The sequence below is a fragment of the Channa argus genome, chromosome 1 (assembly GCF_033026475.1).
Source record: "Channa argus isolate prfri chromosome 1, Channa argus male v1.0, whole genome shotgun sequence".
Lineage (NCBI taxonomy): Eukaryota > Metazoa > Chordata > Actinopteri > Anabantiformes > Channidae > Channa > Channa argus.
The window spans coordinates 40,946,351-40,970,332 of NC_090197.1; the positions used below are offsets into that span (position 1 = coordinate 40,946,351).

Here is a 23,982-nt window from a genome sequence, read left to right on the forward strand (position 1 = left end):
GGTCTGTATTGCTGTTATCCCAATGTGTTTGTTAGCCTCTTCATTTTTTTACTGCAAAAAAATCCTGTTGAAACAATAGAATAGCGTACTTTATAATACTTAAAAAAGAAATCACTGCACAACTGCATGTAAAAAACATCGTTTATTGGCACCGTCTGGAATCTTTAAACACAAAACATTGTTAATAAAGAAATAATGCAAGTGATTATTTCAGTCAGTAAATAAAAGTATACGGCAGAACCCTGACAAGACACATTTTCAACTGAATCCTTGCCTATTAATATGACCACAAATGCATCAGATGCCATGCTAGAAAGGTTCAATATGGCCACCTCCATATTCCCCCCCACAAACACACACCCAGAAATTGACCGGATACTGAATAGAAAATGGATGCAGACAGGGGCTGTATTAAAATAAATAAAATATAGAGAAACCGCCCTGCAGTTGCAAAAAGATCAGTGAAATTGTACATTAAATTTGAACCACAACGTAGAACAAATGTTTCTGGTTGAAAAGGAAGAAATTGTTTTTTTATGTAGCAACCTAAGAATTAAAAACCAAAAAAAACATGACCAACATTTCTATCACCTTTTACTACATGCTGCATTTTTCAACACATCCTTGCTCAACACAGTCCCAAAGTGAACAGGTGTATTTGCCATCACCATTTATACATAAAGAGCAACTGGCTAACTTTCAGCAACACTTAAATCCTTTTTTGAACTTACAGAAAGGATTGCACTTGCTCCTTGCTCAGTCAACATGACCTCTACTACTGTGCATACAGGCTTAATCAAGTAACTACATGCTTGTTTTACCTAGAATATTTATGTTTTTGTTACTAAAAGTGTTATTGTGATGAAACTCAGTAGCTAAATTTGATTTTTGATAAATATTTTATGCTGTCCAGCAACAAAGCACAGAGCTTGAATTAGTACTCCAGGCTTAGAAATCTTTTTTTCCTGTTTTTTTTATTCTTTTTTAAGTACATGAGTTGACATATCAGTGGTGTATTGGAGACCCAATTTTTGACATTAGAGCCTAGGTGGGGGTCGAGATGGTGGAGGCACCGAGGGAGCCCGAGTTGGAGGTGGACCCGGAGGGGGTTGAACCATGGAAGGGGGTGCACGGGAGGGTGGTGTGGTGCGGGGCCCTCTCGATGGAGGTTTTGTACGAGGGACAGAGTTTGAGACCAGAGGTTGCTGTTCGACAGGCGAAGGAGCAGAAGCAGGAGGTGAGGGAGAACTCACTGTGCGAGGAGCAGCCTGGTTGTTTGGGGTGGACTTGTCATCTGTGACCCGCTGGAAACGAATACAGCGACCCTGAAAGACACATACGGTTAAATGATGATTATCATTATTAAATCATCGATTTAATGGAGAATATAGATAAAATTTAAATGCATATGCAAAATCAATGAGCCTCTAAGATCCTCCAGCCAGAGTGGTTTGTGAGAGACTGTGCTGACAGAACTGTATTCTTGAGGCACTGAAGAGCACACAGAGCTGCGTCTGTCTTCTATCCACACCTGCACTACAATGCCCGTAATGCCAGAACCAAACACTTGCTTTTGCAGTCTGCAGCTTCCCTCCCCATCTCCCCTTCTGTTTTCTAGGAGCCTCTGCAGTGACTCGGCCTCTCATGGTGTAGAACAGAAAGTCTATGTCTCTAACTTGTTGAATGTAAAGGAGGGATTTCAAAATCCCCACAAAGGTTAACAGTGGCCCCTTAGTATTTAACATAATTTACAAGTCAGTAAGAATGGAACGCATCTCTTATTGTTCTCATTGATAGTTTTCCCCTCTTTGCTGCATAGCATCTTTCTGTAGGCAGACACACACACATACACACTCTTGTCTTGCTCAGTGAGTATGTGAAGGATGGAGAGTAGGTCTCTGTGTCACAGACCCTTGGTGGTCTGATTATAACACCTTATTAAACAGAGAGGCCCTAAAGTCACAGAGGGGCCATTAAGAGGACCCCAGCAGCAGTAGCTTTGTGACTGAAGGGGCCATTGTGTGTTTGTGTATGTGTGTATATGAGGTGTGTGTAATTGATTGGGGGCAGCTCAGTTGGGGGGGTGACTGCTTGGGTCTTGTTGCCCGGTCGCGGTGAAAAGGCCAGTTTGTCAGCAGCAGAGCAGCAGCACAACACCAGAGAGAGCATATGGACACAATGAGAACACAAGCTCATGAATATGTGTATGTGTGTGTGTGTGTGTGTGTGTGATTGAGTGAGAGAGAGAGAGACTGTAAGCATGCTTCCTCCAGAACATATGGCCTGAATGAAACCTCAACCTCATGAATAACACAAACAGAGAAAGGTTAAGGGGCTGGCTGCAAAAGAGCCGCAACAAACATAAGCCTGGTTTTAAAAAAGAGCAGCAGAAAAGTGGTAAAGAGAGATTTTTCCACTGTTGTATGTGCATATGTAAATACTGTAAATGAATTGATGTGAGAGGTCAGCCATATGTCACTTGTGATGACATACTGCTGTGCACCCCTTGTCTGCCACTGCTCTACTTCCCCTCTCGGTGATTGTTTGCTTCAAACTCTAACTCCTTTTTAGGAGAAAAACAGAAGCCCAAAATACCCCTAGCATCGCCGTGCACATCACTCCACTGTGTCTAGCATTTGTTTCTTTTCTTAGCCCCAAAACTTTGCCCTTACCTTACAAACTGATGCACGCACACATGTGACCAATATAGTTATGAAAATGGAAGGAAAATAAGAGGAGACATGGATCTGACCTGACAGCTCTTCCTGTCCCCTCCCATGCTATTGGAATAAGCTTCATGGGAGGTAAAAAACTTTACATATGATGCTCTGAAAGTATTAAAGCATCTATTTATTAAGGGTCTATTAGATGAATATAGATAGTTATGGTTTTGTACACCGCATTTGCTGAGATGATTAAAGTTTTTCACTTAAAAATGTTAATTCCCTGATAAAAAGAGCAAACTAGTATGTTACGGAGGACACTGTGATATTTCTGCTTTAAAAAAGAGTAATTGTTTGGTCAGCTAATTTGTTAGTGCTTCCAGACAGGTATTACGCATTCTTAATTAACTTACAACTGTACTAGCACGTCTAAAGGAACGTGAGAAAATTTTTTGTAATTTGGGCTAACTGATTCTTTAAGTATCTGATTAGTTGTGCTTATGATGATGAAAAAAACAGTGGTCGCCCTCTGGTCTGGTCTGTGCTGTTGACAGGCCATAGGTGCCATCAGCTCTGGGGACAAAAGAACGAAATATTTTCTGTCACAATATGGCTCGTGGCCTTTCAACTCCCCATCTGTTTCTGTGACGCTTACGCAGGAGGGCAGACACACATTTTTACAGTGATGTGCGCCTGCACGCACGCACACACCGCAGAGAGAGAAGAAATAAAGTGGGGAACGTGGCAGAAACTGGCAGGCCGCGGATGGCCGTTTGCAGAGGCAGTGAAGTAGGAGTAATGTGGAGAGAAAGCAAGACAAGCTCCTCCTGAGCTGCTAGTTAACAATCTGTATTGAGAAGCCTCATTCATGCTTGTTATTGCTGTCCTTTTTGCCCTCTTGTTACATTCTGTAATCCTGTTGGGCTGTTTGTCATCCAGCTGCACTATTTTGCTTTTGAGGATTTAAACATGTGCCTTTGTGCCATAGGTGAGAAATCATTGTTGTCTTTCATGTCTGATATGGGTATTAGCACAAATTCAATGCAACCATCTCCTTTGCAACAAACGTTAATTTTTCTGCCCCTCATTTATTTCCATTTGAGAAGCAGTGCTTTATTTTCCTCAGCTAATGGGGCATAAAGAGAGTTATGGGGGTCATTGTTGAGTGGCTCTGTGAACCACAGCCCCACTGAAAGTGTCTGACAAAAACTTATGTTCTCACAGAGATGAATCCTTTCACTTAGGAAAAAAAAGTCCCAGATGGAATAAAGGGATAAAGCCAGTGATGATGACCAGTTTTGTAGACTGCAGATACAGTAGACACACACACACTGTAACATATTATATCACAGTAAAGAAGAATCATGCCATTCATCGAACAAATCAATAAATTTTACATTGCTATGACCTCAGTTATGTGACACAACAATGAGCCCGTTTACAACAGAGCAGATGTTTCACCATGACAACCAGTGTAGTGATTAAACCATGTCTGCAAGGTTTTGGGATGCCACACAGGGTCAAGGTTAGATAATGGGCTGCTTTGCTCCCTCTTTTTCTGTGACACATACATTGAGGGAGCACAGTGATGTAATGATTTAGGATGTTTCTGAAGCAGCAGTAATGAACATTACAATCATTACAAAATAAAATTGCACAGCAAACCTACTGTAATATTTCTTTATACTTTAATTGTCACATCAGAGTGAAAAGTGTGTAAGATGCTATTTGGTAATTCCGTGGGAACCTAGATAATTTCTGGAAGTCACTGGGAATATCATAGAATACTACAGTGCTCCTTGTGTTTGAACAATGCCAGCTTTGATAAAGAGAGCTGTAGCAGTAGCTCATTGATTCACAGTGTGTGTGCAATATCAGTACTGAGCTGCTGTGTTATTAACTTTGACGAACAGAAAGAAAAGGAGCAAATGCTCAGAACAACAGAGACAGAAGACACTTTCCAAAAGCATTTGTATCATCCAACGGGCTTTCAAAACCTTTAAAAGTTGCTTGTTAAAGTACGAACAGAGCATTCCCTAAATTTACATGTGATTGACGATTTATACTGTTACAGTCTTTTTGTCTGTTGATGGTAAAAATGTGCTTGCAGTTGAGAGGCAGACTCACCTGGTCTCCAGGCTGTGGTCTCATCAGAGATACCTGGTCGTAACCCCTCCTGAACAGAGCCCACAGAGCATCTAGCTTCCCCTGGAAGACCCACAAACACATAATTAATGCAAATAAAATATATATTTAAAAAACACTACCAATAAGGCTTTAAATACTGTGTGCATTTAATCATTAAAGGCAAATACATTAAAGTCTAACCTGAATGGGTGTGTACCACCTCCTCTGCTGTGGGGGGCGTCGAGGTGGTTTTCGAGGCTTGGGCTCATAAGGTTCAAATTCTTGCTCTGGCATCTTTACAACTGCATTTTTAGGTTTGTCCAACTTAGCACCTTCCTCAGTGGAACCTTTCTCCCCCCATCTCACCTAGGAAAGTTAGAAAAATTAGGACTGAAGCATTGATTGTTTTAAGTGTTACAAGTGCTGAAAGCTGAGCGTTTGTGTGTACCTCCATTCGTTTGATGCCTCCCACTCCTCTTCCTCCATAGTAGGATGCATCTACGGTTGGCCACTTCTTCTTTGGCATCCCATCATCATCATCTGAGTCCTGTGAGTGAAACGTCCGTTATGACACATCTTGTATTCTCCCTAACATTCTGTTATTAGAAATAATATTCTTTAATTATTATTACTAAAACGCTGCTTTAATAACTGAATCCTTGTATTGACCTCCGAAAAGAGTCAATGGCAAAAAAGAAAAGTCTCAAGTCAGGCTGATGTCGCTGGTGACTTACTGGCTCTGGAGGTGGAGGTGGTGGTGGTTCTTTAATCACCTGAAGATAAAGAAAAAGAATAATCAATGTCAATGTCAAGAATGATTTGCAAATCTTCACAAGATTTTCTTTGCTTCAAGTAGAATCACGTAAAACAAAATGTCAATTTAGTCCGGTTGGACACAATAAAGTCTGAAGTGGAAACTTACCACAGTGCAGCAAAGAGGCCAGAACCACCACATCAGCAGCAGTGCCAACAACAGGAACACCACCAGCAATGAAATTAGCACAATGGTGCCATCAAACTACACACAACCACAGAATGATATTGGATTAAGTTTAAACTGAACACATCAGTCAGGAAAAAGGTGAAAATCAAAAGTAAAAGTACTCACAGCCTCCTCTGATGACAGATGCAACAGAGGAGACGTTAAAGAAGAAGGAGGGAAGAAGAAAACTAGAGAAGCATAAGAAAATTAAGTTAAAGAAGAGTTAATACAAATAAGGCAGTATTCCAGTGAGGAAATCACCATGCGTTGTTGTGTTGGTACAGGCTGTATTTACTGAAAGTGTACTCACACATTCTGTGGTAGTTATGTGAACAGAGCTGGTGATATAGGAGAGGCCCTCATTCATGCTCACTTGCAGGTAGATTACCCTGCAAAACACAAAGTCATGACTAATTTGATCGACTCAACACAGAAATGCGCTCATATCAATGCTTTATTGCAGCTATTGCACACACTTGCCTGAAGGGTCAGAAGCATTTTTACACGTACTCATTTCCTACTTGCTGCCTTACAAGCACACAAACATGCTGACATAGCCGAAAAAACTACAATTTTAAAGAGGTCAGGGAGTTCTCCACCCACAAAAAGAATCTCTTCTGCCTGGACCAGACCCAAACTTCTAATGTTGAAACCACAGACAGCTAAATGACTCCAGGATTCAGTGCTGATATCTGCAGAAAAGGCACAGACAAGCGATTGGGCAAAACTACATTTTTTTTTTGGACTATCAACAATAAACACTGAGCATGAGCTCAGATCAAAATGCAGCTTATCCCATGAGTTCAGGGTCGCCACAGCAGATCATTCTCCGCATGTTGATTTGGCACAGTTTTTGAACTGTGGAATATTTAGTTGACAGATTATTAAGGAAATCTGAATTGAAGAAGACATTAGCCTAATAGGTGGTCGAGGGTGGAAACGGCACACAGCCGGATTGTAGTTGTAGGTTTAGGAAAAGAACAGAGAAGGGCTTCTTGTGCTGTTCTTGTGGTTTAGGGGGACACAAACAAGGGGGCATTGAGCTTTTGGTTTAGATTTAAGGGGGGGGCAACAAGGGTGTGTGTGTGAGTAGGGACGTCACTTCAGGGTTTGTGTGTGGGGTTGTATAAGACAGAAAACAGATAGTGGGGGATGGTAGGAGGAAGGCCTTTCCTGTTCTACATCCTCTCACTACATTTCCAGACTTCTGAGACCAACTTCTCACCCCCTCCTGTATCTCGCAAAATCCCACTGTACTGTAGCTGGTCTCATACCTCATGCTGACCCTGACTTCAGAGAAGAAAACTGCCAGTTGAGGTGCCACACATGTTTTCTCTCTTTTCAGCCCCCCACTCCTTCTCCATCAGATGGTCAACCCTCCTTTGAGGCAGGCAGGGGAGATGATGCTATCAGCTCCTCTCTGACAGAGACATCAATCATTGATCTGTACACTATATATGTCTTTGCGCTTTGTGTGTGTGTCTATGTGTGTGTGGGCAGGAGGGGGAGCTGCCGCCGAAAGGTTCCCAGTCAGCATAGATTTGTGTGACGGCAGAGTCAATGACTTCATTAAAAGTGACAAGGCTTGGGTGGAACCAGAGGTGAGTGAGGGTCTTTGGGGTTTGGGTGAAGAGGTAATGCTGAGAGTCCTTAGGACCTCATCTATAGGCTTCCAACCCCCAGACAGGAGCAGTTCACCTATAATCTGACACATAATGGCAATAGTTAGCGGTGCTGCTAACGATTATTTTGATTATTAACTAGATTTTGTCAATAAAATGGTGGAAAATACAGTCTGGTTTGTGGGTGGGTTCAGATTGATACATTTATAAATTGTAAAAATGATGATGGTGACTGGGGTGTCACATATAAAATCTGAAAAATAGCACAGCAGTACACAAAGGGTAATTTTTACCTCAAACACCTGTCCAACCTGCAAAGCAGCACTCTTGCCTCACTACATATTTCCACATCTATTTGCATGTTTTTTGCTCAACAGCCCAGAACTCATCAGCCAGCTGTTGGCCTCCTTCTCTTGGCCCTTCAGCCATTCACAGCTGACTTCCTCTTCAGTCGGTTGTCAGGCAGTGCTGACTTTGCTCTAATGGGCTCCTGTTACATGGAAGGATGCCTCCTTCAGGCACCATTGCAGTGTGTAATGACGCTCCTTCATCTGCTCTGTTCTCAGGAGAAGCAGCCCATCCTGCCACAAAGCCATGCTGGCACCACTATCAACACGAGTCAAACAAAGAACCAGCTATATTGAATGAATGATGAATATATTGATTTGGCCTTAGTTACTTTTATGCACTGTAATTATGTTACCCAAAGCAGTCTTCTGTCAATTTTGTGTGACTTTTGTCATAAATTGTGAGTAAAGTATACAGTAAATTGACAGGCTTATAATTCAGTTTGTAGCCGCAGTGGAAAAGCAAATTTCCTTTTTCCCGTTCTCTGAGCCGTACCTCCCCATAAAAGCAGTACTTTTCACTGGCAGACAAGTCAGACTCAAATCACGTTAGAAATCTGAGTGACAGCAACAAGACAGATGATGACTCGGAGGTGTCTGAGGCCGCAGGCTGGAGTGTAAAATTATGCACAGGACTGCAAGCAGCAGAGACAAGAAGGCTGCTGGGCCTCAGCCTTCTCTGAGCGCAGCCCACAGCATCGCTCTGTTTGCCCCGCAAGGAACTCAAGCTATGAATCACCAGTAGCAAAGCTGGAAGCCCTCAGAGGAAAGTTTAAACTGCCTGGCCAACTCGAGTCACACTTTCTTTCTTTCAGTGTCAGTCACAGATTGGGACACATCCCAAACACACGGCAAATACACAAACACATACATTGTTGCGAAGGTCCTCTGCAACAGGCCCTCATTAAGTTGTGTTCCTGGGCTCTACTCCTGTTGTCCCCTTGTGATTGGTGTCTGGCTTCGTTAGCTGTGACAAACACTGATTGATCACAGACACTCAATGACTTTGGTTCTAATTTGTTCAAGGACAGGAGTCTTCTACATGCACTCCAAACTTGTATTGCAGCTGCAAATATCTGGGCTCAGAGTTTTACAGCTGTTCATGGAGAGTTTGGCAGCTGGTGAAATAACTAAGAAATGGTATGGGGGTGAAGAAGTGGTGAGAGCCAAAAGGGAGATGCAGCTTACCTCCCAACCTGCTCTACAACAGGAGCAGGGCAGAGTAGGAAATTATTCTCTACTTTAGCTGGGGTCTCATCTGCACAGGGAAAATCAAAATCACATTTTATGAAGTAGAAATTTAAACAGCTGCAGCCTAAACACAGTTCCCACATTCTTCTTGAATGAAGAAGCCAAACCAGAATCCCATGATGTATTACATTGTCTAAGTATTACTGTATTAGAGGGATCTGTTGTAACAAGAAGCATACAAAAGACATTAGCCCATCAGAATGGATATTTTTTTAAGTATCATGAGTTTTCCAGAACAATAGTCCCAAGAGACTAATTGCAAGCCAGATGTTTTATATAAAAGTTCCAAATTGATGGTCACAAGTGTTTACCTTGGTGAATTTACATTTACATAAATTATTTTACATAACTATTTTATCATGTCAGCCTGGGCAAAATGTGTCTGTATGGTCTCTGTACATTTGCAGAACTTACCCACAATGTGTGTCTCATTTAGTTTGAAGCTGCAGAGAACGTGGTCAATGTTTCTGGCATGAAGAAAACCATTGCCTCTCACCACCACCTGGAAACTCTCTGAGACAAAAACAGAACATATATAACAGTGGTATGACACAAGTTTCATGCTATGTTTGAGAGATGTAAATGTTTAAAATGGGACTTTGACATTTTGGTAGAAGACTATTTCTACCATCATTCTCCTTCTCTGATGAGCTCCACCTAAGCAGTATAATCTTGTGTTCATGCCTCATTGATGCTTGTTTATATCTGTGTGTTTGTGCATGTATGTGTGGAAAGGCCATAATATGCTCCAGTGGTGCTAATGCTAAGTGTTGCTCTTCACAAATATCTTAGACCGTGTTGTAGCCAGAAGCTTTGTGCATATGCCTCTATGTGTGTCTTTGACCTTTAGTTTCCCCAAGGCACAGTTAAAGCGCACTGACAGAAGGTTGCCAGCATATGCTGGAGTGTCTATGTGGCTGCTACCCAGCATATGTTAGAGAGCGGGAAAAAACACTTGCTTAAAAACATGGCTGCGGGGCTGACAACAGCACAGCGCTGTCAAAATAGGTCTGACCTTACCGTGTGTGTGTGTGTGTGTGTGTGTGTGTGTGTGTGTGTGTGTGTGTGTGTGTGTGTGTGTGTGTATATATATATATATATATATATATATATATATATATATATATATATATATATATATATATATATATATATATATATATATATATATATATATATATATATATATATATATATATATATATATATATATATATATATATGTATGAATGTATGAATGTATATATATATATATATATATATGTGTGTGTGTGTGTGTATATATATATATATATATATATATATATATACACACACACACACATCTAAAACCTAACAGTGCTATTTTTCTCATGAACATGTAATCTGAGTCTGCATGTCTTCAGCATGGTTAGGAATGTGTACTGCATGTGTTTAAACATGTGTGCATGTGTGTTTTATCTGGCTGTGCAATGAGGTTTCCTCTAGCACTGTCCTGGTTAAAACTAGTGCACATTTACAACACCTTTAACATTTGAAGCTCCAGCGTAAAGATCACTGGATAAGAACATCACAGGGTGTGGTTATTTTGGGACAGGGACAGTATTTTCTGGAAGGTTAGACAAGCTGCTGGGAAAAGCCATAAATACACAGGATACTCATACAGAAAGTGAAGCATGGCTTGGTGGAGAAAACCAAAACAATTAAACAGACATTTTCTCTACATATTTGCAGATGCTGCTAATGTGCTGAAGAATGCACATTTGCATTTGGGAGTTCCAAGACAAAAACTGCTGATGAATAACATAGACTTAAGTTGAATCCATGATTTGTTACAGATGTAGTTAGTTTGTATAAAAAGTGCACTTAATCAGCCTCAGCATGATATGATCTTAACTAACTCAAATTTCTAATATCCTGTGACATACAAAGAACATATAGCTCTGTGTCTGCATGTGCGAATGCTTATTTGAAGAGTTTAACTGACTCATTGTCATTTCAACAGATAGAATAAGATTCTACAGACACACATACTGTACATCACTAAATTAACCACACATCTGTTTACAGCCTAATCATTTATTGTTAAATACACCCGTCTTCTCCTTCCTCCTGCCCTGTTTCTGTAAGCCACAACCACAACAACAGGAGCACCAAATTATATAATATGAAATCAAACTTGACTTATATTGATTTTTACATAAACTGATGGTTTATGTGGTTTTCAGCCACAACAGCATGCAATGAGAGGACTCAATACTAATTATTACTAATGCTCAGTGCCAAGGCTACTTTAGCAGTCACCCCCCTTTTCACACAATGTAACCATGAAATAACATCTCTCTGTGCATTGTGACAGGGAACACACAAAACACACAACTTGGAGAGCAGAACACACAGCTGCGGTAATTATGAGAGCTGTCACTTTCCTACTCTAGTAAAAGTGAGGAATAAATAAAGAATGTTTTCTGAAAAGAAAATGATCAGATCTTGATCATATTCATTCAAAAGTGAATTATTCATCTATAATATTCCCAAACAGGAGAATTTATTTTTAAAAGGACAGCATTTTCAAATACTTTGTGACAGATTGGCAGATCTTTTTAATCTTTAATCTAAATCAGTGATGGCTTTTAGCTAAATGTCTCAATCTGAGTATCTCCTACACACACCCTAACACTCAGACACTTGGCCTGATGGGCTGAAAGGTCAGTGCTGTCAGACACATCGTTGGCAGGGACTGGTGCTGTATGGACATGTTCAACACATATGTTGCTGCCCTTTCATCTCTGCTCTCTGTCCCTGTCTCCATTGCCACATGTCAATTTACATCTATACTTGAATGTTTGACACAAATTTTTTTTTAAAATTGTGTCTGTGTGGGACTACACACGTGAATGCTTTACTTATGTGTGTGTGTGGAGAAAATGGGGTACAGCTTGTCTGAAAAGCAGCTCTTCAATCACATTAGTGCAACAGGACAGTGAAGGGCAGGGAGAAGCAAAAGAGGAAGGGACAATGGGGTGGAAAGGGTCAGACGTTAATGAAAGCAGCAATCTCGGCTGTCATGTTAGATCTAAAGGCCCAAGTCTCACTGCCCTCTCAGTGTCTGTGTGTGTGTGCGGGAGGGTTGGGGGTGGGGGCTGTCATGTCCGATACCGTGGCCCAACATTCACTGTCCAGTCTGATGGCCTGTTTGCAGGCAGCTCAGTCTGGTCACTTCACATCAATGTGAGAGACGTGTGTGTGATTGTGTGTGTGCGCGCGAGTGTGTGTGTGTTGACCAAAGAACATCTAAGCATGTGCATGTTGTTGGAAAGCCTGTTTGGTATGTGACTACATGCAGACAGAGAGATAGATGGAGAGAGAGACTGTCACAATACCTATTTATGCAATATGTCATCCTTCACATGGAAATATTTCAGGATAGATGGATGGTAACAATATATTCAAAAGACTAAGGAGACATTTCCACCATCTTGCAGTTCAGATTCAAAGCAAACTCTTGGTTATTGATAGCATGGACATGGTAATTCTATTGGTTCACATTACATTGCAAGAATAAGCTTTTTTTATTCAGTTATTTTTCAAGAATTCACAAGTATAAGCTCTAAGCACTGATTGTCTAAGGTAAGAGCCATGTAATATTCATATGTATCATGATACAACAAAGGAAAACACAGCACACAATAAACATTTTTTCACCATACTATAATCTTTTCCCTTTTTAATTAGACCAGAACCATGGTTGAAGTGCGTCCTTGGTTTCTTAGTTCACTGACCATTAAGCTGCTCATCAATCGAATAATAAATGATGCTGTTGAAGGATATTTGTCCACATGTCAAGTGATACACTGTGGCTCTGGCAACAGCCCAGAGATTTTAAGTATCATATAAGTACAGCTGATTTAATTACTTTTTCCTCCTTTTGCCTTTAAGGGTAAAATTGCTGCACTTCTCCTTCCTGTCCTTTTCTCATATCCTTTCCCATCCCCCATATCTCACAATGAATGTTAATCTACATTAGTTGTCCTGGTAGCACAGCTGCAAATGCACTCTCAAGTGAATTCTATTAGGGCCATGTCAAAGTTCATTCATCCTGCAATATATCCTGCTTCTTACTTACTTAAACTGCTGTCCAGAAACAGAAGAACTGGACATGGGGAGAGATGACAAGGAAGCAGAATGGGCTGAAAAGGGCTGAATGGCTATTTAACATATATGATGAGGCAAACTAGGCCAGAGGAGCAGCCATGCTTAAAGATTCATGGCCAATTCCTCTGACCAACACTCGTCCCCCCCCTCCTCTTTTTTGCACACATGCTGTGGTGAAGCAGCTATGCTAATTTCCCCTGGCCGTGAATCACAATACGCTCTCTGTCACTCAGCAGTCATAAGCGTCTGCGCAATTACTCAACGTCATGTTCCACTCCAGAAGCTTTAGATGGCTGTTATCTGACACAGTCACACACCATGATTGCCCAGCATCTTAACAAGAAAGGGAAACCCTTGCTCCTCACACCACTTACCTCCTGCACACACACTGGAAGGCTCTGCAGTTAGAATCTCAATACAGGACTTCTTGATGATCTGAGAGATCAGAAAGGATAAAAGAAACCCAGCCAGGACATTATTTAATAACACAATATGACTCTAAGTTACTATTTGTATGTCTATATCATACATCATACCGAGTCAATGATTCCCCTCAGAGCTTGAAAGCCTCCCCACACAGGAAACACATGTTCCACAGTGTCTGCAATAGTTGCAAGCTAGAAAAACGCAGAATTAAAAAACAGCACTTTGTGTCATCATTGTGTTCAAAATCTCTCTATAGATCCTACCTGTGTCTGGTTGAATTCTTTTACCCCTACACAGTAAACAATGGCTCCCATAGACCTAGCCCTCTCCGCCTGCAAAAAAAAAAAGAACAAATAAACCTAAATTAACCCAATAAAACAGATATAAAGGCATGAAGCATACAGTAACAAGACCCCAGCCCCGTGTCAGTGTTTTCACTCGCATAATTTTTTATCAAGTGTTCAAAGTATTTTGCATACCTCCCAATACAAACCCCACCATGTGACATATCTTACCTCTCGCTGAGCTGTATCAAACTGCCACTCATTCAGTTCTCCATCAGTAAGAGCAATGATAACACTGGCTGTTCCTGCAGGACACAGAACCTTAATGTTCTCTGAAACAATGTGCTAAGTGTAGGCTAATGTAACAATCATATTAGACAGAACTTACCATGCATCTCTTGATAAATCTGCTGATTAGCCTGCAATTGGAAAACAAGTAGTATTACAGACAGCATCAATCAAGCACTGGAAATCATACATGATATCGTTGCAAAGTCAGCCCATAAATCTCAGTGTGATTTGCTGGAAATATTAAAAATTTAACCACCAAAACATGCTTCTGAATGAATTAAAAATGTGAACCAGACCACGTGGAAATGTGGAATCATGCTAAGTATTTACAATGCCTTGCTTCCATAGTAGCTAAGAAAGCTCCGCAGTTACAAGAAGGAGAAATTAATTCACAAGCTGAACCACTCCCACTTATACCTATATAATTGGTGCTGGTTCCAGTTTCCAGTCTCCATTAATCTTCAGTGGATAATTTCCAGAAATAAATCTTTTACCAAAGACTAGGCTTGTGTTATTTAGGCTGGCTTTGACAACCTGTTGGGTCCTTAAACCTAGCCTTACCATCTCCAGGCCTAAGTTCATTAATGTGTCGCCTCCAGGGATGACCTGTTTCAGAGCCAGTAAGCCTCTGGTGATGGCCTCCCTGTAGGGTAAACAGACAGCCTGATAAAATACACTGGAAAAAAGAGGAAGGAAGGAGGACAAGAGATTGGGAAAATCCAAACTGGATCACACATAGATAATGATTTGAATCAGCAAGTAATTTCAAGTAGTCTCTACATGAGCCACAAAACGTAAAAAGAGTTAGTCCTCAGCCACTGCACTGCTTTAGAAGTGCTAAAAGCTGGATGACCTTTGCATTAGGTCAGAGTTTGAGTTACCATAAATCCTGGTTTTCAAAAGTTTTGAACACAGACAGAGATAAACACAAGAACAGACAACATTACTGCACATTCCAGGCACAGAGTGATTTAGACAGAAGATATAGTGACAGATCATGTGTGGCTTCTAACATTACCTGTTTTCAGTCAACTTCATGATGATAGTTCCTCGTGAGGAGAAGACTATGAAGGACATTCTCAGCATGGGGCTGCAAACACAGATGTTTTCAAATTTGGCAAAAGCAGAAAATAAAACATCCAAAAACACGAATGACTAATCCTGCTTGTACCTGATAAACTTCTCTGCCAGCTGCTTCACAAAGGAGTAAATCTCATTCCAGTGATTCTTCACACTTCCAGATCTGAAAAACAACAAAAACACAACCTTTTAAGGAAAAATGTGATGTTATCATGGATCACTAATTATAATCAGCCACAGCTAAAACAACTTTATTGGATTAAGTGCTGCATTAGTGGGAAACGTGGCCAGTTCTTGCTTGGAAATGCTTATCATGTTCACAAAATAAACATTTTTTGGTCATACTAAGACAGTATTAGGAGGCACGCCAACATAACAAATCATGCTAAACAGCTGCATTTTACCAATATTATGGTGTGTCTGTGTTTTAGCATTTAGCATAATCTAAAACTTTGCTGTATGTAAAAGACCTCAGATTGATTACAGGTGGGAGACATGCCTTGTTTCCATTAATTAAGCAAAACCACCATTTAAATTATCTATACTTAAATAGTATTTCTAACAATTTCACAAAGATAAAAAATACAAAACAAATTTAATGCAATGTGACACAAAGAAAACTATTTATCTCTGCCACTGAGGACACTCCTCTGGCAGCTCGGTAATTCCATTACTTTAGACTGGTTAGGCTGCAACGTGGTGCTGTGTACATGAGTCTCTCTAATGAAGCCCAGTCTCAGGGGGCTGCTAATGGGGGCTAATTTCCACTGGTCCAGAGGGCTGACGTTGGACAGGGACAGATGTAGCAGTCTGCCTCTAGCACGAACCATGTAGCAGGCAGCTGGTCTGTGTATCTGTGTGGATGCTTGTGTGCGCGTGTGTGTTTGTGTATGTGTGTGCTGGGGGGGGGGGTACAATCACACATAAACACTTAAACACTGCTGTTCAGATAAATCAAGCAATTTAGAGAGCTTATCTTGGGATTTTTGGCTATTTACAGTACAGTGTTTGCCCACAAAAATCTCACTGTCCAGAACCCAAACACAAACCCTTATTTTTCTATTTATGGGAAATGGGAGATCAGTTGTACAGTGTAGGAATGTGGGGAGCTGCAGGTAGTTTCATTTTTCTAATTTTGTGTTTATTGAGTCTACTGACATGCCTCCAGTGGCGTGCTCACACATATTCTCCAGTCAGCATGGATCATAACCTTATGGTTATGGCAAACATGTAGGTACTAAAGAGGTGAACACCAGTGCAGATGCTTAAAAATATGGCTAATACATGATTTTACTTTGTTCATAACTACATATCAGATTAGGTCAATGTGTGGTATTTAAGATCTGAAAAACAGACAAGTTGGTGCCATCTCAGGAGAAAGATCAGCAGCTTCCTGGAGGCCTGCTGAAGTATTCACGGCCACACAGTCTAACAAACAGATGCATCCCAGAGGCTTGTCCATGCATGACATGCCACGCTCCCCGGGCTGCTCCTAAACTTTTTCAAGCAAAGGGTAAAGACTAAAAGGCGGCTGACAGATGTTGCCATGGACATTTGAAAGATCACCAAATGCGTCAATACCAAAGTTAAATGTCATTCACTGTGTCCAAATCACAGCTTATAGATGAGCACTGGGCAAGATAGTACACAATTAGCTCACTTTGCTCCCAAATAATATTCCCAGATACCACCATGTATAAAACAGCTTCACAACAAAAGCACTTCACTCATGGTTTTAATGAATAATCTATCATTTAAAACAACCAAATGTTCTAAACACAAAAGTCTACAAATTTACCCATACCTTATTTTGGCATTGGTTTATCGCTTCCTTTTTTGCTCTGCTTAACATGTTAGAACATATCTGATTGTCATCTGTGCCCACATGCATAATCACACCTTGCAGCTCAAGCCAAAGTACAACAAAAATATCAATTATAATGTCAGAATAGCACAGTCTGAGAATTCAGAGAGAAAGAGACAGATGGACTGGTGCAGGCAGCTGGCAAAAACATCCTCCCTAACTATACAGGCTGGAAACACCTTGGAATATTATGAGATTAAATGAGTCAAGTTTGTTAGTGGTGCGTTCCATAATGTGTATTCTTCTGGGCACCTCTTATAGAATGTCTGGTGATGAATGTATTAAAAAATGGCATAAGGATCCTCAAAGAAAGATCTGTAGTTTGAGACTTAATACTGATGTTAGAAACAGGGTCTTGAGCATCATAATGGCCTAAGGGTCTATACCATTGCCATTTTTGCTCTCATGCCTCATTTCCTGTCGGCCCTCTACTGACTCCTATCAAAGACATGCCTGAGACATACTTGGAAGTACTTTTTAAGGCATTAGTCTACGATCAAGTTCATGGGTACATTTCTAAATATGGGGTAGTAGCAGCACATAGTGGACCTATGTATTGCAGGTTTTATCCTGCTGAATTAAAGAACTAAATAAAAAAGCAAAGCATGCTAAAACCATCTGGTGGTATTAAAGTGATATCGCTGCATATTTCAAATAACGTATTTCTGTCCAAAGCATTCTTAAAGAGCTTTCTTAACAAGTAAGAACACGCCTTATTGAAACATCCCCAAAAATTAAGAAAAAAAAAACAACGGACCCTGCTTCAAGCCACTCCCTGCCCGGGTCAGTATATCGGCTCACAATGAATGGAGAGAACAGTTTTAAGGATCACCATGCCACACAGCAGCGCCGTGGGGCCGCTGCAGCAGCTGTGTCCGCAGGCGTCATCAGCATGAAACTCTATCCATCCTGCTCGCCCTGCCCACATCCCGTAGGGAAAACTGTCTGTGTGCCCCAAAACTTTAAACGAACGAATAGTAAAGCAGCGTGTCAAAAATATTCTTCCCACTTCAAGTACAATACAGTATACATGTGCTTAGAGATAAACAATGAAGATTACAATGGTTTTGAACCTATGGCCTCTTCCCTGTGTAGTCATTCAACTAAACAAAGGCGTTACCTTCTTCAGGACCGACCTTTGATATAAAAATTATGATAAATGAAATAATGATTGAGCTTGCAACTTTAAAAGCTTTTAAAGGTGCTGTGGTAACTCCTGTCTATCCCGTTACAACTGAATCAGACACAGTCTCCGTTTGCAAACAACTGGTGGTTGCATGGCAATGCGCAGTGATGGGAAAGTAACAGAGCTATAAATAATATCGGACACTCACTTGTCGAGGACAAAATAGAGGTCGAATGCACCCTGACAGGACCTCTCCGCCTCCTCTTCCTCCTGTTGCTCCCCTTGCAGCCCTGCTTTCACCGAGACACCGACAAAGGAAATTCCCAGTAAAGCCAAGGCGAGGAACATGCGAGCCCTCGCCATCTTTCCCGGTTACTGTAGACTACTCCAACACTACGACAAATGTGTAGGTCTCTCTGGACATTTTCTTTCTCTATCGCCTATTTGTCAATCGATTATGTCTGTATATGTCGCTGTGTTTTGTCCTCTCGAGCTGAGTGCATTCAGCCCCAAACAGTCTTGTTCAGTTTAAGCCGGGCTCTCCAAGTCTTTCCCTTTCAGCTGAGGAAAAAACTGCACTGAAGCAGGACAGGATGGGGGAGAGGAGCGACACCCAAGGAGAGATATAAAACTCCACTTTTGCACAGAAAAATGTCCTGCCCCAAAATCATGAAACGTATTTCTGTTAGGGTGATTGGGTATTACCCAAAGTAACAAGATTAGCTGGGGTGAGTTGGGGTCTATTTTGATTTTTCAGACCCTATCAATGCAAATAAATAATTAAAATTAAGTTCGGCTTGTTTGATACGAAGTGTTTGCTATTTTTAATTATCACTTTCCTTCATAGTTAGTCAGGAAAGAGTAAAAAGTAAAAAGTTAAACAGTGTTTTTTTGAACAAATTCAGATTATTGTGCCTATTGGAATGAGTATTGCTGTGCGTTTATATGCCTCAGAGTTTGCATTTTCAAAGTGGCATATGCTCCTTGTCCACATGAACGGCAAATGTTATTTCTCCAGAGTAGGCCGAACTGGTTTGGGGGAGGGAAGTGTAAACACAAACAACAAATCCACTGAAAAACCGGGAAGCTGCAAAGACACGCGCAGTTCATTTACAGACCATTCGATCCATGAAAAGATGCTGAAAGACTCAACATGTTACTACTATTAATATCAAAATTCTATATTTTATTGTTCAGCCTAGTGTGGCTAATTATATTGCAACCAGACATTTAGAGTACCCAAATGAGTCCAACATAAAGCTTTTGTGTTCTCATTAGAGAACGTTGGCTCGATAACCACTAAGACATCTACCCAAACTAAAGCTTTGATGCATAATAATCCATTAAATGCTCATTAGAAAGAAACATTTAATCTATGAATAATGCATTTACCCGGTGGCAAACTCAGGCCACCCTGCATCATGTCATGTAACAGTGGCCAATTTCTTCAATTTCCTATTGCCCTCATTATTCAGGACAGTGCACAGCTCCTGCAGCTCGACTTGTCTCTAAAAACGTGCCCAAACTGTCGCTGAAACCCTCGCAGCCTGTACAGAATGGAGTGTAGCGCAGATATTTGTTGGACAAACTGCAATGAGTGAAATGACCTTTTTTTAAAATGTGAATAACTGCATGGTTGAACGCCCTTTTGCAGACTGTGTTCATCTGGGCTCATAGAAGATCAGCAGAGACTCAGCCCAGTATGTTTAAAACGCTTCACACAGCTTTTCATAAGTAATCACGCATTTATAATACATTTAATCAAACTATGCATTAGTGTATAAAAGATCACTGTGCTACCCATACTGTAAATCAGACATGGGTGAACTTGACAAAAAGACTACATTTAAAGCGCGAGTGCGCGCACGTGTGTATGCGACCGCGCACGTGTGCGCCGTGCTTCAGTGAGCTCTCTGAGCTAAGTGGGAGTGGGAGAGGAGATCGACGACAGTATTGAGGAGGCTTTAGTCGAATAAGTAACTCCTCACCACAAACGACAGGGCATCCTTACAGAGATCCGCTGCACCTGCTGCAACTTGCGCCGACGCGGCACAAAGATCCTCCTCCATGTCCGGCGGGTGAGTCCACATGGAACGCTATTAATACACTTCTGTTTACTTACAAGAATACAGTTTTTCTATCAGCTGTCCTTATTTTAATACGAAAACAGCTCATTCTGTTATGATGCTGCTGTCAACATTTTCAACACAAGTAAAGATCCGTTATAGGTTTGAATGTAGGCTACTGTATGTTTTTGACCGGAGGGGATCAATCAAGAGTCATGAAATCTTAATTATTTAATATTATTTACAAATTAGAAAAACAAACGCGTTGAACTTATCCTGCGTGCAGAGAAGGCAGTTGGGTGACCGTGGCAGATGGGAAGACAAAAGAAGAAACCGAGTGAAAAACCGAGACAAAGGACGTTAGAAATTATTTTGCCTCGACACTGGCTGCACCTGCTTCACAGCTGGGTCGGATCATTTTAACTGAAAAACTGAAATGCTGAATTTTACATGTAAAACAACAGCTGATGATGACTTTAGGACTGAATCCGAATCGGCTAACGGGATGTTTGTCATTTCAAATTTATTTCAGCTGTTTGCTTCATTTTCTGTTTCACCTAAACAAAACATTAAAACGTGTATCAATTAGTACAGTTCTGGTTCTGTTAAATCTCGTGGTTGTACCTTAACTTTTATTGTCCACTCGCATTTAAACACAGCTTTGATTTTTTTTTTTTATCTGTTCTTTAACTAACTCCCTTATTCTATTACAGTTTAACGATGGATCACACTTTTCTGCCTCGTTCCATCTGGACCGGAGACAGTAAATTCCTCCAGCATCCCGCCGATCTTTACTCCAGTGTGATAGTTACGCGCAGCATCCCTGCAGGCACGTGCTTTGGTCCCTGTGTGCTCCAAAATACTTTCTACGACACGATAGCCTTCATAGCGCAGAAATGCGGTGACAACAGAGCTAAATCCTATGTGTTCAGGGTAAGTTGTACAGCTTTGTAAAACATTTGAGCTTTACTGCTTTATAGATAGGTAGCTATTATATGTGATTTGGACCAGAATAATGATCATGCTTTCTATACTTTGACTTTTGATTTACCTTGTTTGATGTGGCTATATGTTATGCTGTTCACCTGGATTTCTGTGATCAAGCTGCAGTCATGAATTGCATCAAAGTGCTCTATACGTGGATTAAACAATTTAAACAAAGTGCCACTTGCTGCAAGATTAATTATCTGTTTATTACATTTAGAAACCATAAACATACAGGACAGATTAATATAAATAAATGTAATAACCCGTGAGCTCGTGTAAAACATCTTCCTGTTAACAGGTGGACCCTGAAGCCATGCGTAATTCTGAGCTAGTGTTTTCCTGGCTGCGGCTCGTGCAGGCTGCCCGGAATGGAGAGGAGCAGAACACAGAGGCCTTTCTAAAAGCAGGTCAGCTGTATGTGCGAACCACCCGAGTTATCCAGGAGGAGGAAGAGCTGCTGGTGTGGTACGACCAGGAGCTTTCTCACCTACTGGGCTTCACAGACATGACAAGAAGATCAAGAGAAGGTGAGGGGCAGCTCTTTAATGCGACTGCACGGTCAGGATACTGATAGGCCGACGGTGCCTTGTTAAAGGGCACAAAAGAGACGGTAGTACGCAATAGGTAGAAATACACAAAGTCAATACTTGAATAAAACAAACACCCTACTACAAGTAGAAGTATCAAGTTAAATTCTTTATTTAAGTAAACTACAAAAGTACAGTACATCCTAAAATTTAGTACATCACTAAGAAAACAGTATTATTTGATTATTTCGACAAGAAAAATACTGGTTTAAACTAGTTTGACAAACTTTCCAAGGGGGTAAAAATCTGGTCAAGAAAAATTCAACAAGAATCAGCTTGAAAAGCTTGAGCTGATTTTAAACAATTTAAGTAATGACAGTAGGTTAATCCATAATAATATAAAATCTATATTTATTACAAGTTTTATGAGTATACCTATTTAAAGAATAATTAGTAGCTAAAGCTGTAATTTAGATGTAATGAAGCAAAAGCAAAATATTTCCATCGAAATGACTGAATTGAATTGTAATGGCGTAAAACCTAATATTGAAATACTCCAGAAAAGTAGAAGTACCTCGCAATTGTGTTTAAAAACAGCAATTAGTTCATTTCTGTGTATTAATGAACTTGGTTACTTGCCACCTTAAGTCCCTCTACACCAAACGTCATTCTGAGTATTTATTTGCAGAATTTACTATTAGGTTTGGATTTCTGTAAAAATATATACATTTCAATTAAGTAGCACGTGTAATTCTTCTCTTGTAGAATTCAAATGTGGCCGATGTGACCAGGTCTTCAAGAATGAGTATCCTTACCTTGCCCACCACCGATTCCTGTGTACTCAAGTAAAGAATGACAACTGGAGCCGCGACATTTATAGACACAAGCATGTGGAAATTAAGAGGCAACACCGAGTGACAGATTTCCACAACATCGCCAGAGATTTGGAACACAAGAAATCTGGCAGCAACGAGGACGCAGAGGTTTCCCCCAAGAGAAGAAAATGTGAAGAAGCTCTTTATCCCAAATTGCGGAAAACTGTTTTATTAGAAAAAACAAATATTTCTAATGATGACAATATTACACAAGTGTCTAAAGGCTACGATCAGGCTGCAGGAGACTCCTCGTCATCGCTGGGCAAACTGAAAACTGATAAGATCAAATCAGATCATTTGGGATTTAAGAATAATGTTTTCTCTGAATTGGAAGAACCCAAACGGACTTTAACGCACAACAGAGAAATTGACGCACGACCAGAAACTGCAGAGAGCTCTGGCGTTCACACAAGCATCAGCAGCGCATTTTCTCTGGTCCTGTCCAACACTCATGGCGAGCAGAAGAGCGCTTTCTGTAAACCGAGCAAAATAACCTCTCCGGTTGACCCGCCGGCGCATCTCAGCAGCGCTACAACAGCCCCCTCTAGCCGCCCAGAGGAGATGACTGATGCTTTTACTTCCAGGACTGTTTTGAGATACAACAATCTGATGGCGTCCAACATCATAAGCGGAGACTTACAAACCGTACCTCCCCCCGTTGCATTACACACTGCTTTCCATTACGCACCAGAGCAGTGGTCCAGGAGCATTGGCGCTCAGTTGCAGACCACGACTTCTCTCACGGTCCTTCCGCCGACCTTCACCTCATTCGGCGTGTCAGTGCAGAACTGGTGCGCCAAATGTAACTTGTCCTTCCGCATGACCTCCGACCTCGTTTTCCACATGCGCTCTCATCACAAGAAGGAGTTTGCAGCGGAGTCCCAGGTGAGGAGGAGGAGGGAGGAGAAACTCACCTGCCCAATTTGCCACGAGTACTTCCGGGAGCGGCATCACCTGTCCAGACACATGACTTCTCATAATTGAGACGAGAATCTGCAACAAATTTATTTATCCTCTGTATCATTGTTGTATTTAAGATGCTTGTGGTCCAGATTCACGGCAAGGCTTTTTGTAACAGTGAATGTAGGTTAATGTAAAGGAATATAGCAAAACACACGCCATCATCTCTGCCTGTCCACTAGATGACGATAGAGGTACGTGTAAACTAGTCTCACTCCAGTTTGCTCTGTATGATCGGTTGATGACTGTTTGTGCCTTATGGAGCTCCGAAGAGAAGAAAGACAGAGACCTCGAGGACAGCTCATGATTGTGAATCATCTTATTTAACAGCTTTTCTTTGATCTGATTTGTATAAAAGATATGAACTAAT

General features: G+C 41.0%; 2 protein-coding genes across 2 annotated transcripts; one reads left to right on the forward strand and one right to left on the reverse strand.

The window, feature by feature from the left end:
* Positions 1-123: 123 nt before the first annotated feature.
* On the reverse strand, positions 124-18,791 carry antxr1d (ANTXR cell adhesion molecule 1d). Its single transcript, XM_067521036.1, has 18 exons — positions 18,406-18,791; positions 15,299-15,370; positions 15,146-15,217; positions 14,689-14,770; positions 14,225-14,255; positions 14,068-14,141; positions 13,816-13,884; positions 13,663-13,743; positions 13,501-13,561; positions 9,407-9,505; positions 8,930-8,999; positions 6,083-6,161; positions 5,713-5,808; positions 5,525-5,563; positions 5,239-5,337; positions 4,992-5,156; positions 4,791-4,871; positions 124-1,325 (listed from the first exon to the last, which is right to left on the reverse strand). Exons 1-18 carry the CDS (start codon positions 18,558-18,560, stop codon positions 1,038-1,040), a joined length of 1,713 nt encoding a protein of 570 aa, XP_067377137.1. The 5' UTR covers positions 18,561-18,791; the 3' UTR covers positions 124-1,037.
* A 1,183-nt stretch (positions 18,792-19,974) lies between these two features.
* znf488 (zinc finger protein 488) lies at positions 19,975-23,982 on the forward strand. Its single transcript, XM_067521068.1, has 4 exons — positions 19,975-20,275; positions 20,977-21,196; positions 21,549-21,777; positions 22,543-23,982. Exons 1-4 carry the CDS (start codon positions 20,265-20,267, stop codon positions 23,634-23,636), a joined length of 1,554 nt encoding a protein of 517 aa, XP_067377169.1. The 5' UTR covers positions 19,975-20,264; the 3' UTR covers positions 23,637-23,982.